The sequence below is a fragment of the Rousettus aegyptiacus genome, unplaced genomic scaffold, assembly GCF_014176215.1.
Source record: "Rousettus aegyptiacus isolate mRouAeg1 unplaced genomic scaffold, mRouAeg1.p scaffold_m13_p_7, whole genome shotgun sequence".
In the NCBI taxonomy this organism is placed as follows: domain Eukaryota; kingdom Metazoa; phylum Chordata; class Mammalia; order Chiroptera; family Pteropodidae; genus Rousettus; species Rousettus aegyptiacus.
In genome coordinates, this window is record NW_023416310.1 from 107,177,909 (window position 1) to 107,193,060 (window position 15,152).

At 41.1% G+C, this 15,152-nt stretch overlaps 1 protein-coding gene across 1 annotated transcript in view; it reads right to left on the reverse strand.

Annotated features, from left to right (window-relative positions):
- The window catches only part of BTNL9 (butyrophilin like 9), a 34,325-nt gene that overhangs the window by 16,483 nt on the left and 2,690 nt on the right, over positions 1-15,152 (reverse strand). Inside the window, 8 exon segments of the mRNA XM_036225071.1 lie at positions 866-947; positions 2,085-2,213; positions 6,311-6,928; positions 7,505-7,531; positions 7,824-7,850; positions 8,357-8,373; positions 9,005-9,122; positions 10,653-10,928. Of these exon segments, the coding sequence (XP_036080964.1) occupies positions 866-947; positions 2,085-2,213; positions 6,311-6,928; positions 7,505-7,531; positions 7,824-7,850; positions 8,357-8,373; positions 9,005-9,122; positions 10,653-10,928 (1,294 nt within the window).

Here is a 15,152-nt window from a genome sequence, read left to right on the forward strand (position 1 = left end):
TTTGGGCATGGTGTCCTACGCTCCACTTCTGCTAACCCATGCTCTTCCTGCCCAAAATTCTTTCTTTCAATGTCTTCATGGTTAAACTCCATTCCTCTGTGCAGAAATCTCTTCCTTCTCCCTCTTCAAGTTATCCCAAATAATTTGAACTTGTGTAAATGTCTCATAGGGCACATTTTACAAATGTTTTTATGTGACTGTGTTTTCTTTCCATCTACAATTTTGGCTCCTGGAGCTCAAGGTCCAAGTCTCCTTGGCCCTTAACATATTTTCACAGGCACCAGCAGAGAGTCTTCCTCACAAAGAATGCTAGCCAGTCACATAGGTGGACACAGAAAAGAGGAGATCATTTTTGAGGGAGATCGTTTTTGTTATGCATTGTTCAGAGGCAGAAAGAATGGATTTGCTAATTTCTCACCAATCTTCCCCTCAGCCCAAAACATGGCCCCCTGAGCTTTCCTCATTACATAGCTTCCTTTGTTGTTCTCCAAGTGCCTGTGCCTGTCAGCTGGCATGGTGCCCATCATTGTACTTTTGTCACACAGGTAGTGAAGCGCAGACACACATCAAGAGACTGCTCTCTGAGCTGCAGGCACTGGTCTTTAGCTGGGTCCTGGGGGATGTGAGGGGCAGGAGGAGCTGTGCACATCCTTCCACTGCCCAACCAGCATGAAGTCTCCAAGGTCAAAGGCCTTTCCCATCTCAGAAGAACTTGCTGCCTTAAGGAATGACCCAGCATCCTCTTTTAACATGTACAAGTGGGTGGAACAGGAAATTCAGGCTCTGCACCTTATGCCATGTAGCATAAGAATTGGTTGTAAAGGCACCACCAGTTGCATGCAGGCCCTATGAGGACAGTACTTACAAGAGTTCTGTCCCTTTGAAGAAGGCAAGTGGAGGGCTTTGGGTTGGTGTTCCTTGATGATGCTTTTTCAGAGAGTCCAGACCTGGAGTTTGACAGATTGAATTAAAGTGGTTGTCATGGGGAAAAAATTAGCCCATTTCTTTTTTTTTAAATTTTATTTTATTATTAGTTTCAAATATAGAGTACACTGGTTAGACATTTATATAGTTTATAAAACGATCCCCCTAATTGCTCTTTCCTCTGGCTCTCCACCTTGCCATTACATTAATGCTAACTGCATTCCCTGTGCCATCCCCATGACCATCTACCAACTATTAATTTCTACTTCTTTAACCCTTCACCTCTTTCTCCCAGCCCTCCAACCTCCCCCCACCATCTATCTGTCCATCACAAGATTGTCCTCTGTAGTTGTGAATTTGTTTTTGATTAGTTTGTTCTTTGTGTTCCTTAGATTCCTCATACTAGTAAGATCATACAGTATTTATCTTTCTCTGTCTGACTTATTTTATTCAGCATAATAACCTCTAGGTCTATCAATGTTGTTGCAAATAGTAGAATTTCATTTTTTTAAATGTAGGCCATCTCTTAAAGATAGTGCTTCATACCCAAGGGGACCAGAACTGTGCTTCCTTCCCCAGTGGGGGGCGGAATGCATTGTGTCAGCCACATCCTCTACTGGCTCTTTTGGTAAACAAATAGCACCTTTTTGCTCTGTTAGGGGGAAATCTCTTTAAGGAAAATTATTTAAAATTTCTAAATAAGGCAAAAAGTAGGCAATATGTGCATTCAATGTCATGTGGGACACTGGCACAACCAAGGATTATTTATTACAGTAGCCATTTTTGAGCACCATTTACTGTTACTTAAAGGTCCCAGGCTTATTGCACTTTAATATCTAAGGTGTAGATTTTTTTTTTCCAGCAGAGTTGCAAATGATTTCTCTTTAATAGGAAAAAATAATCCCAACGGTATGGCATCTTGCCCTGTAGGACATTAACCACTTTTATATTTACATCAAAACTCTTATCCCAACCTTGCTACAGTAAGCTGTCTCTAAACTCCCAGGTTTTGAAGTCATCTGAAAGTTTTATTTCAGCTATTTTAACACACACTTTTTTCTTTTATTTTAGGCACAATGTTCTAGAAATTACATTAAAAACATGGGCACATTTGCAGCAGTTACGGCACCAAACCCACTTCTGGTAGTTTTGTTTCTCACCACTGTTTCTCGTGTTACATGTCTCCTCCACTTTCTCTTTTCTTGGGTTCGTTTTGCTTGAAACATCCTCCAATATTTTATTTCTGTGAATGTCTCCTTTGGTAGTATAATTTCTCTGACTCTCTTCATCTCACGATTTAAAAAAATTTGTTAGATGATTGTTCAAAAATGTAGATGTGACCATGGGGGAAATGAGATCATAAACTAGTCACATAGGAAGAGTAGTAGGAGGTAGAGGGTGATCTAGGTGAGTTAATTCTGATGCCTCAAGGCAGAGAGTCAATAGACAAGAAGCGGTGATGTAAACACATTACTTAGACTAAGGAAGTAACTCCAGAAAAAACAAAACCGAAAGCCACAAAGTTCTCAACTCTGGGATGGGTAGGTGAAACCAACAGTAAGCCGTAAACATGCTTTGATACTAGATCACAGAGGCTAGAGATATAGGTACAGACTTTAACTAAATGCTTCAATTCCTTTGGTTGTCACGTAGCTTAAAATCAAAGATGAAGAAAGTGTATTAGTCATGTCCTAGAGCCTGCGTGTAAAGTGAGTTCCAGAAGAAATGTTTAAAAGCACACTTTGCTTGGGATGATAGAAAAATGTAGCTAGTTAAATAAGCACAAACCAATAATAGCATTGGAAAAGTAATGGTCATAAGACGAATAGCTTTTGCTTCTACACACAAAGATAACCATATTGACACCACCCCGCCACAATCTTGCTGAAGCCGGAACGCCAGGATGAAAACAGCTGGCCAGAAGATGAAAATTCACTGCTTACCTAATCACTGACGAATCGACAAAGGCCCACAACCCAAAACCCTTACGCATGATTTTTCCTTTATAAAAACTCTGGCCTGTAAGCTATCTGGGAGTTTGGCTTTTGAAGAGCAGCTTGCTGTTCCCCTGGCAGCGCCATTGTTGCAGAGGCGGTTTGGAAGAAGAGTTGGAGTCTGGAAAAGTTTAACTAACATGGATAAGGGAGAGGAGGAATGGCAATGCTAGCACCCCCTACCCCTGTCTCCATGGCTTTTTATTCTCTCACACAATGCTGGCCTTGTAATTTATTAATAGTTACTATCAGGTTAGTAAACACAAAGCTACAGCTAATTCCCAGATTTAGCCTCAAGGCCACCACCATGTTCTCAGCTATTTCTTCTCAAGTATCTTTTTCTTATCCTCGTCCCTAGAGCAAGAAGTCTCAGAAATGGTTAGGCGTGTGCACCCTCCCTGCAATGTGTCCTTGTGTGCAAGTCCACACCTGCTTCTGATGACCTCATTGCTCCAAGCACCAGGCATCCTGCCAGAACTTCAGGTGTTTCTCATAACACGCCATTCCAAATAAAATAGCTTATCTTTCTTTACTGCAAAACCCAGCATCAGTTCTCACTGACTCGCTGCACGTGAGTGGGCTTGAGCTCTCACTCAAGCTACATAGGAAAGGAATGAAGAAAGGAGGGCAATTAAGGGATTGCTGCTTTTACTATAGTGTTTTTTTGTCCAATTTTACTCTTTAAATATGAGCCTGCATTACTTTGATAAGAAAACATTTTTTAAAATATAAAGGGGGTTCCTACCAGATCTGGAATGTGAGGTCAAGTTTTCTGTGAGTGACTCAGCTTTTTTTTGGGGGGGGGGGGCCATAGAGAGATTGAACCATACAGGAGCTCACAGAATCACACTCTCTTTCTCCTTCTAACACACATACACACTCACACACACACACTCACACGCTCACACATGCCTCATGGAGGTGAGTGCTTGTGCACAGGTGAATAGCCAGGCTCCTCCCAGGTTGCCCAGGGTATTCCCCCCAGGAGCTAAATTTCTTCTGTCTCCTTCCTCAGTGTACAGTGTGCCAACCATTTTGGTTTCCAGACAACAACCTGTCCACCCGGCCCACCCCCATCCCTCATGACTATCTTGTGCTACTTTCTGGGCTTGTATTTCTTTCTCGCTTTAGGATATAAAGGAAACAAGGTATCGCTTAGGCCACTTACCAAGTGCTCTGAGACCCTGCTCCTCTTGGCCCCCAGACTCAGTCCAATCTCCCGAACCCATTCTACTTCCTCAACTTGAGGCTCTTAAGAGATATGCCTCCCTCCCCAGGCATACTGGGTGGGCCTAACTCCTGACTCAGGCCCTTCAGCACTGCTCCCCACCACTATCCAGAGGTGGAGGTGCTCAGAAGGCTGCCATAAGAGACAGGGGCTCTAGAACCTCCAATAGTCCAGCTCTGCAGCGGCGGGAACCCAACACCATCCTGTGTCTGGTAACAGCCACTGGGGCCCCCAGTCCTGTCTATGGCAGTTTTGGTTTGCTTTCATCATCTTTATTATGAAAACATATGGCACTTGGAATTTTTGGGGTACTCATTGTTTCTAATTTGACTATCCCACATTACATTAAAGTGACCTTTTTCACTTCATACAAAGTTTCTTGTTCACACTCTTAATTCTCGTTGACTTTGATAATGCAGTAGATGGCATCCTGCAGTTTAGGTAAGTTGAAAACAGTTGTTCTGCTATTTGGAGCTACAGGGATTTTTATAAGCCCTCTGTTTCATTATTTGATATGTGATAACTAACGAGTTCAATCTTTGAAATTCTGTTAAACATTTCCTTATTTCAATTGCCATACATAATGAACTGCAGCCCAGCTCAATTACTTCTTTTCATTAAACTTTTTATTTTGAAATAATTGTAGATTCATAAGAAGTTGCAAACATAGTACAGAGTCCTGCGTACCTCTCACCCAGCTTGACCAATGGTGACATCTTATATAACTATGGTAAAATAACAAAACTGAGAAACTGACATTGGTACAATACCATTTACTGGACTACAGGCCTAATTCATATTTCATCATTTTTACAGTGTGATCGTGTGTGTAGTTCTATGCAATTTTATTAGATATGTAGAATCATACATCGCCATAATCAATCAATATACTATTGCATCACCTTAAAAGAACTTCCTCAGGCTGTCTCCCTTTAGTCGCCCGTCCCTCCCCTTCCGTGACCTCTGGCGACTTGTTCTTTTAAAAAAACTTATTAAAATTGTTGCGGTGACATTGGTTAATAAAATCAAATAGGTTTCAAGTGTATAATTCAATAGTAAGTCCTATATATATGGCATCATGTGTTCACCACCCGAAGTTAAATTTTCTTCCACCACCAAACATCTGAGCCTCCCTACCCATTTCTTCCTTTCCCTCCACCTTCCCTGTGGCAACAAGTAATCTGAGTCTCTGTTTGTTTGTCATGTTTGTTTATTATTTTTAGTTTTATATCCCACATATAAGTGAAATCATATGGTTCTAGTGCCATGTTTTAGCTACTCTGTTCTCCATCTCTGTAATTTTGTCATTTTGAGAATATTATGTAAAATTGAATCATATAGTATGAAACCTTTTGGAATTGAACTTTTTCACTTAATAGATTGCCCTTCAAATCCATCTAAAGTGTTGCATCATCTAGTTTGCTAATGTGGTGAATTACACTGGTTTATGTTTGATTATTAAGTAAACCCTACCATCCAAAGATAAAGCACACATGTAGTAGTGTGTTATCCTTGACTATATGGTTAGATTATTTTGCTAAAACTTTATTTAGAATTTTTGCATCTATATTTTTGAAGGATATGGGTCTATAGATTTTTTGATTTTTGTTTTTTTCCAAACTTGTAATGTGTCTGATTGCAGTATCAGAGTGATGCTGGATTTATAGAAAGAATTATACAGTATTTCCTCCTCTTTATTCTTTGGGCCAGATGCAGCAGGTGCTCAATGAATACTCTTTGGGTAATTTTAAGGATGAAAAAATAAACTAACATGGGATATATAAACAGAGTTCAAGCTGGAAAAAAGTGTAATATAGAGAACACATCGTCAGCTGACACCAGACCATTGACAAGATACAGTGCAGTTTACATTCACTCTCCTCTTCACTCTACCTCATGGGGATTCCTGTCCTATTTAATAGGTGAGGAACCCGATAGGTCAATAAGTCGTTACTTGTCAAAGGTCCTTTGGCTGCATAGAGTTGGTACAAACTAAATGCACTGTCCTTCTTCCCTCCCTGCCTCAGGACAGCCATGACCTCTGACCCCACACAAATAGGCCAAACTCTCTTCATTTGGAAGCCATCCTGCTGTCTACTGCACGGAGCTGGTCCCTGAGAGGAAGCTCAATGTCTGGAGGGAGAGTGTGAGGTGTGATTCCCGCAAGGCATCACCTCAGAGAGGAAGAGTATGGTCACCTGTGGGGAGGGCTCCAGGTTGTCTGTGTCAGAAAGCACTTTTTTCTTTGATTCCTGGGACACTGGGCAAATCTCTGTGGAAGTCACATTTTCCTCATCATTCACATCATACTGGATGTAGGGCCTCAATAACCCTTCAAACCGATGTGTCAGGGTATAAATGAAGGACTGGTCATTTATATTGAAGAAGGAAATTGCCCCACCCTCATAGTCTAGGAAGACTCCCACTCGTGTAGGGTCTGTTCTTGGAGAGAGGATAATTATATGAGGGTTAAATGTGAAATACTGATCATCTCTCTCCCGTCCTAACACCCAGTACCCATTGTTGGGAGACAAAGTCACATCTGTCACCTCCCTGTTCACGTCATCCCGGCACACTCCCAAGCACCACATTTTATTGAACCCCACGTCCACCTCCCAGTAATGTTTTCCTTCCTGGATTCCCTGAGAGGCTACCACACACTTTCTTAAAGATCTCTTCTCCAAAGAAATCGCCTTTTGGGATATGTTCCTATAGAACACAGGTTTCAGATCAGAAATGTAGACATGCTGGTGAACCATGTCAGGGTCCAGAGTCACCTCCACTGGAGTATGGTGAGAGAAAGAAAGAAAGAGGTACTGAGAAGGGACCTGGGCTGGATGCAGAGGTCACCCCCTCCAACTGTAGACTGGCTCAGGGTGGAATCTGCTGTAGTTCCAGAGCCAGAGGCTCCATCGGACACTTCCTCTGCCCCTTCCTCATCTCCATTGTGGCCCTATAGACTCACCAAAGCCTGGAGATGCCCAACTGTGAGCCCAATAATAGACTTTGTGAGCCCTGGACCATCTCCCCTAACCAGCCTCCCCCTATTCTTGGTCCTGACAAACTTTGCTTCCTTCCCCTTAATCCATCCCCTTGGCCAGTCACTAGTGCCCTCAATACCCTAAAGATTATCCTGTGACCTCTACTTTGGCTTACTCATATCAGCTCTTCCTAGTTGTGGGCCAAGAAATGTGTCTACGGGGAGCTGCCCCCTGGGGTGGATCCAGGCCTCACAGATTTATAATCTGTAGTCCGGCATGCTTGGTTTTCCTGTTTCCCCGTATTTGTCACTGGTCAGCTCCCTCTCCCACACCCACCCAAGGCTCTTTCCCACCATCACCCCCTCATGCATTGGTACCTGCATGTTTACGGGCATCTCTCAGTTCTGAAAACAAGCAGACAGCACAGCAGGGTCAGTGCGCACACGGAGAGCAGGATGCAGGAAGACGGGAGACCAAGGGTGGTTAACCTTTTGGGGTATCACGGATCCACCAGAGACCTGATGAAGACCATGGGGTTCTCTACAAGATGCACCTCCCCCAGAATCTGCAGACAATTTTGGGGCTCCCATCACAAGACTGTCTCTGCGGAGACCCATGGCCTCAGGTTGTAAGATTCATAAAGTAGGGACTTGTAAGAAAGAGGTAAATAGGGGTGGAGGAGATAGCTTCTCTCACCTGCTGCTCCATGCTTCCTTCTCCAGTCTGAAAACCAAAAACACAGAGGAGGCTGAAGTCACAGATCAGAGGCCCAGGAGAGAGTGTGAAAGGAAAGCTCTACAACACTCTCACCCAGTTTCCTGGTGTTTCCAGAACACGAAGAGCAGAATATCCTGGGCTGATAGAAGCCTGGAATGCTTGACTCAAAGTCTCAAGCCAGGTGGGAGGTTGAGGGAAATGCTACACAGGACATTATGGGTCCACGCCCTTCAGAGAGCTCATGAAGTCTATGGTTCCTCTCCCCAAAGAATGTACCAACGGGCAAAGCTGGCACACAATTTCAGGATCCCAATGCTCATCCTAAACCCCCTACATGTCTGAAAATCTGTTCACTAGTCAATGGTTGAGGAGGGTGAACAGCTACCCTTGTTGGCCTGCCCATGCTTCCCACTGGATCTGGAGCTGAGACAGCACACCGATGCCTCAAACTGTGGAACAGGAGGGACCCAGGAGAACTGTGGGGAAGGCTCAGAACATGATAAGACACTTACTCAATTCTGCCCTCATTCTTCCTGAAAGAGAAAGAGAAAATCCAGTTGTGGACACAGGGGTGTGTACGGTACAAACACAACCCTGGCTCATTGCTCAGGAGGAGAAGCTGTGAGCAAAGGATGGAGGCTCCCCCAGCACTCTCCTTTGTGTCTCCAACCACCCCCTCTACTATCTGGGGTAAGACAAGATATCAGGAAAGTTTGTGCTGAAGGGAGGGGCTAATATCTGGGATCCTGTGGGGTTGAAGATGGAAGTTATCAGGGAGAAAGTGGAGGGGAGGGGAGGGGAGATTATGACATGGGTTGTTAAAGGGGTCGTGTCATTCCCTCCCCAAAAAATTGAAAATTTTTTACTTAAGTTTTGGTGCTGTTCTTAGGAATTTATTTTGTATACAGGTACTGAAAATCATGCTTCCCCTAATTCTTGGCCATTATTGAAGTAGGAAAAACTTAGTGGAGGCTGGTGTTCCTCAAGTAATCTATATCAAGCAGCATGGAGAGGATGAGGGCTATGGTCCCTGTGGCCTAGGTGATGGGCTCCTGAAGCCCATGGATCTGAGAACAGACCCTGGAGTTGTGTGGGAGCATCCCTGGTTCTGGCCCCATTGAAAAGTGAACATGCCAGAAGCCCATCCTTCACCCTCTCACTCACTTTTTGATATTAAGTAAAATATCACTTCCCCTGTGACTCCAACACACAGGAAACAGCTGAGTACTCCCAGTAAAATGGAAGCCAAGCCATAGGGTGAGAACTGGAAAAAGGTCTCTGAAAAACAATTCACAGAGCATTAATGGTGACTGAAAGGTGAATGCAATTTGAATCTCATTTAAGGAATCCTCTTAAATCCCAAGATGAAAAGGATTTTATTTTTATGTATAAAATGATGTAGAGGTTTGATTTCGTTTCCTTCTAAATGGATAACAACCATGCCAGCATTGTTTGTTTAATGCACCTTCCTTCACACACTGTTGCCTGTAATGTCACTTCAGTCTACATTAAGTTTCTATTCAGGCTCAGGTTGTTTCCTGGCTCTCTTCTGTGTCATTGTCCACTTGTTTATCTCTCCCAAAACTTTGACTGGGTTTATCATCACAACTCTGAAATGTGTCTCAATATATGTTAGACTAAATTTCTCAGTTTCATCTTATTTTGCTGTGTTTTGGCAATTCATGGCCATTTGCTCAACCGCATAAATTTGGAATCAACTTACCTAGTTCAAAGAAAACTTTTTTGAGATTTTCAATAAAATTATAGATTCTATAGATCAATTTTGGGAGAACTGATCTTTAAAATATTGCTTTGCCTTATATGAGAAATGTTACATTTCTCCTCTTCTTTTAGGCTTCTTTAGTGTCTTTAAATAAAGTTTTATATGATCTTCAATAAGAGTTTGAAAGCATTTCATTAGACTTTTAATTAATGTATTTTTTGGATGTCATTATAGATGGCATGTTTATTTTTCTCTTGGCTGGTTTACAATAAAAGTGAAAGAAATTTTATTAATCTCCTATAAACATGATGGATTCATTTATGAATTGAAAAAAATTACCTTTATATTCTTCTGAATTTTTATTGTATATCATCATATACTCTGTGAACAATGGCCATTCTATTTCTTCCTTTTCATACCATCTCTAATAATTTTTTTTCTTAAAAACTTTTTTCTTTCCTTCTCTTGACTTTGATATATCTGTTATGATTCTCTTTTTGGTAATATTTGTCTGGTATGCTTTATCTACTTTTTAACTTTTAATAAATATGTGTCATTATTTTTATGAAATAACAACAGTCAAGTTTTAAAAATACAGTCTGATATTCTTTGTTTTCATCGGTGAATTAAATCTTTTGATATCAAGGTCTTTTACATATTTGAGTTTACATAAGTCATCCTATTATTTTTAAATCCTTCCCCAAGTTATTTATATCTATTCTATTTAGTTTAATAGTATAATGATTTAATGGTTTCTAAAATATAAGTGAACATTATTTTCTTGTTCCTCAAATTAGCTTTCTTAAATTTTATGTGTTGATTTTTGTGGGTTGCACCTTGAAGATGATCATGTGATAAAAAAATATTTGATTCTACACCTCTGCAATTGTAAACAATTCCATTTCCACCTAATCAAATTTTATACCTAATCAAATTTTATTTTTATACCTCATAAACCTTTGACTTTCCAAACAAATCATTAAACCTGAACATTACTACACAGCAACCCTGAGAGAGAGGCTCATAGTCTCCTTCTGGGCTACACAAATATGCACTCCTAGCCTGTCCCCCTCCTCCCTACTCACCTCTTATCCATATCCTGGATTCTACCTTTTGGCTCTGGTCAGGGTACTGGATGGAACATGATATTCTTCCAGCATCTTCTTGGACTATAAGGGAGGTCTCCACATCAAACAGGCCATGTCCATCTGCCTTCACCTTTGAGTCAGAGGGCAAGTCATGTCCTTGTGGATCTTTCCACTTCACTGTGGGCTGAGGGAACCAGCCTGAGGACTTGCAGAGTAGCTGGATGCCTTTACCAACATATCCTATGATAGAAACCAGGGGACCTGAACCCAGGCCTGGGGAAAAAAAGAGAAAGAATGGAAGCAAAGGTCATAATTCAAGGCCACAGTTAGTCTGAAGCAGGTTCATCAAACCCGTAGACATAACACCCCACCCACATCACTGTTTCTCTCTTACATAAACAAAGACTTATAACACCACTGTAAGCTCTTCCACGGTCTTTGTTCAGTCAACATGCATTTAACTACTACTTATACATGGATATTCTTAAGCATTAAATATGATGAAGGAAATAAGACAGAGTTCATTCTAATGAGGTGCTTACTGACTTAAAACAGAGACAACTATAAACAAATACACTTCATTGTGAAACATGCAGATAGGAAGCATGGTCAAGTTAGCAATGAGGAGAAAGTGATTGTCCTGGGAAATTATGGCTTCCTGGATGTGACAATTGAAACCGGTGTATCAGATGAATAGACAGTTTTATTGTGAACAAAGAGAAGCATGATAGGCAGAGGGGAAAGTATATACTTTGGGATGAAGAGTGAAATGCCATAGTATGCTCAAGGACCTACGAGCATTTGGCATGTCAAGACTGTGATATGCAAGAGGGGATAAGGGTGATGTCTTGGGGAGGCGCAGTGGCAAGACGTGGCGTGAGTGCACTGACCTAAAGAGTGTGAACCATTGTCCTGTAGGCACTTGTAGGTGCTATGGGGCTGTTGGCTGGCTTCCAGCAGGCAGGTAAGAGTTATGACCAGGCATGAGTCTTAGAGAGACCCCCAGGCAGCAGTATGAAAGAGGGGTTGCTGGGAACCCTCAGAAGAAAAGCAGCTAGTGAGAGTCAATCAGGTGAGAGATGAGAAGGTCTAGAAAAGTACACTGTGAAAAGGGGAGATAAAGATGCAGGGAGATTGATTTCAGAGAACTAACAAGAGGATGAGGAAGGGTTTAGCTTGATGAGGAAGAGTTAAACCTGACTTTAGAGACCATGGAGAGTATCCCATTTAGGGGTAACCTCTGTTTGATGATTTGTTATTGTCATCTTCCCAACCCAAATAGAGCTTACCCCCATGTGCTGTTCCCTTCCATTCTCCAGGGTCTGGACCAAATAAAAGGAGCCAAATAATGTTTCTTGAGTGAATAAATTAGAGAAGGAATTATGGTGTAAACACCAAAGAAGGGAGTTTAGTCTAATCTCCCCCTGCTCCTCGCTCTATATAAAACTATAAACCCTGGAAATAACACAAGAGGCAACCACAGAAGAACTCTGAAAGGTGGAAAGAGGGAGGTGGACTGGCTAGGTACCCAGAAGTGGAGGATGAACACAGAACAGTCAGATATCTTATGATTCTCATCCTTCACTTTGAGACTATTTTTTTCTCTTTGCAGCTGGCACGAGTCCCCTAAAGGCAACATATAGTTGGGTCTTGTTTTTTAATCCCTCCCACTACTCTGAGCTTTTTGATTGGTAAGTTCAGTCCATTTACATTTAGGGTAGTTATTTATATATGAGGACTTACTACAGCTATTTTCTCTTTTGTTTTCTGGTTGTCCATATCTCTATTGTTTCTTTTTCCCTGTTTACCCTTTTAGTTTGGTGACTTTCTATAATTTTGTTCTTCATTTTCTCTTGATTTATGTTATGCATCTCAGTTCTAGATTTTTGTTTCATGGTTACCATTAGGTTTATGTTAAAAAAAATTGTTTCAGATATACAATAGTCCTTTTTCTTCTGGTTGCATCTTATCTTCAGCCACCTGTGCAAATTCAGTCCTTTTACTCCTTCCCTTTTATGTTTCTGTTGTCAAAAATTATCCCTTTTAAATAGCAGAAGTGGTAGTCTTTTAAAAATGCTTCTCCTCCTATTTAACCCTTGTTACACCTAGGTGTTTAATACTTTATTCTGAAATAGAGTTGCAATTTCCTGCTTCTCTCTGTCTGTTTGTCATCTTACTCAAAGTTTTTTTATACTTTTGTCTCTGTACTTTGTGTAAAATAAGTCCTTTCAACATTTCTTGTAATGTAGGTCTTGTGATGGTAAATCTCCTCAGCTTTTGTTTTTCTGGGAAGGCCCTTATTTCTCCTTCATATCTAAGGGATAACTTTGCTGAATATATTATTCTTGGTTGGTGATTTCTCTCTTTCAATAATTTGAATATTTGGTACTACTCTCTCCTAGCTTGTAGGGTTTCTGTTTAAAAATTTGATGATAATCTAATGAAATTTCTTTATAGGTTACTGTCTTCTTTTCCCTGGCTGCCTTGAGAATTCTTTATTTGTCTTTTACTTTTTGACAGTTTTAATACAATGTGCCTTAGAGGAGGCCTTTTGGAATTGAAATAATTATGTGTTCTGTTAATTCTTTGATTTTGAGAACCCAGCCCTTTCCACAGGTCTGAGATGATCTCATCAATTTGTTTGAATAGGCTCTCTGTTCCTTTCTCCTTCTCTTCTTCTTCTAGTGTACATATTATTCTTATGTTGCCCTTTTTAATCGAGTCAAATAGTTCTCTTAGAGTTCTTTCATTCTTAAAAAACTCTCAGTTCTCTATCCTATTCCCCTTGAGTCATTTCTAGATCTCTGTCTTTGCGCTTACTTATTCTCTCTTCTATCTGGTCCATTCTGCTTCCAATGCCCTCTAATGCAGTCTTCATTTCATTTATTGAGTTCTCAGCTCCAGAATTTCTGTTTGGTTCTTTTTTATAGTTTCAGTCTCTTTAGTAAAGTATTTCTTTTGTTTGTTAATTTAACTCCTGAGCTCATTGAGGTGCCTGAGCTTTCTTATATCTTGTTGAGTTTTTCATAATTGCAATTTCTAAATCTCTGTTAAATCACAGTCTTCAATGTCTTTGAGCTTGGTTTCCAGAGACTTTTCATTTATTTTCTGAGCTACCTTTTTGCCTTGGTTATCCATGGTACCTGAAGGATTGTTTCTCTGCCTGAGCATTGAAATAGTGAGTTTTTCTTTCTTTCTTTCTTCCTTCCTTCCTTCCTTCCTTCCTTCCTTCCTTCCTTCCTTCCTTCCTTCCTTCCTTCCTTTCTTTCTTTCTTTCTTTCTTTCTTTCTTTCTTTCTTTCTTTCTTTCTTTCTTTCAAGTACTGCTTTGCTCAGTACTGTAAAAAGTACTGTTTTAACAATTCAGTAGGCTGCTAAGTAGAGGTGTTTCTTTTGTTCTCCAGTAGATGAGGAAATAGCACAAGTTTTTGTTTTCTCCTGCTTGCACTATTGGCACCACTAGGATCTCAGTGGGGTGGGGCCCCTTCTTTTGGAAAATGCCTAGTATTCCCTGAGGGGTTTGCCATCTCCTCAGTGTCCAGGTTGCTTTTGTCTCAGGGTACCATCCCTGTGGTGAAATGTGATGGGTGATGACTTTCCTGGCCTGTGTGCTCCTAATGCTGCCTCCTTGTAACAAGAGGCTGTCAGCCAAGCTGTGCTACTCAAGGCATCTCCATTGACTCTACCAGGTTCTGCCTCTACCAATTTTCATCACTAGTGGTGCTGGTGGGGTTACAGAGTAGGTGAGAGAAAGTGGGATTGCAAATATGTGACTTTGTCTTCTTGCTAATAATGGTAGCAGTTAATCCACAGCTGCCACATCTCTGTGTCACATCTCTGATCTTGTTGCCAGGTTGAGCCTCCATGGATGCTGGCCAGAATGTAGCCCCTCCTGTCCTCTGGGAAGTTGTGTGAGGACTGCAGCCTGGTTCTTCCAACACTACTTCATCATTTGGGGCCATAGCAGTTGTCTAACTGCATCTGAGGCCTCCATAATTTTCCCCCTTTCCACCTTGCCCCCCCCCGCCACTGTTATTTCCATATGTCAGAGGTCATGATGCATAGATTTCTCAGATGTATTTGTATTTTGAGCTGAGGATCCTTTGTTGAATAATAGTTGTCTGACTTGTTGTAACTTTAAGGGGAGAAACTAAGAGGTCTTCTCACTCTGCCATATTGCATAAGTCACCTCCTATAACATTCTTGAAATGAAAGAATTATAGAGATTGAGAACAGATGCACGATTTTCAGGGGTGAGGAGGATGGCTCTGACTACAAAGGGATAGCAGAAGATCTTAACGGTGATGAGATAGATCTATAACCTGATGTGTTGGTGGTTACATAAATCTACATGCATAAAAATGACAGAGAGCTATGTGCATGAGACAGAAATGACATGAAAAAAACTTTTTAAGACTCCTCATTTGACAACATGTTCATAAAGTCCCAGATGATTCTGAGACAACTAAGTTATGTGTTCTCTGAAATAAGCTACTGA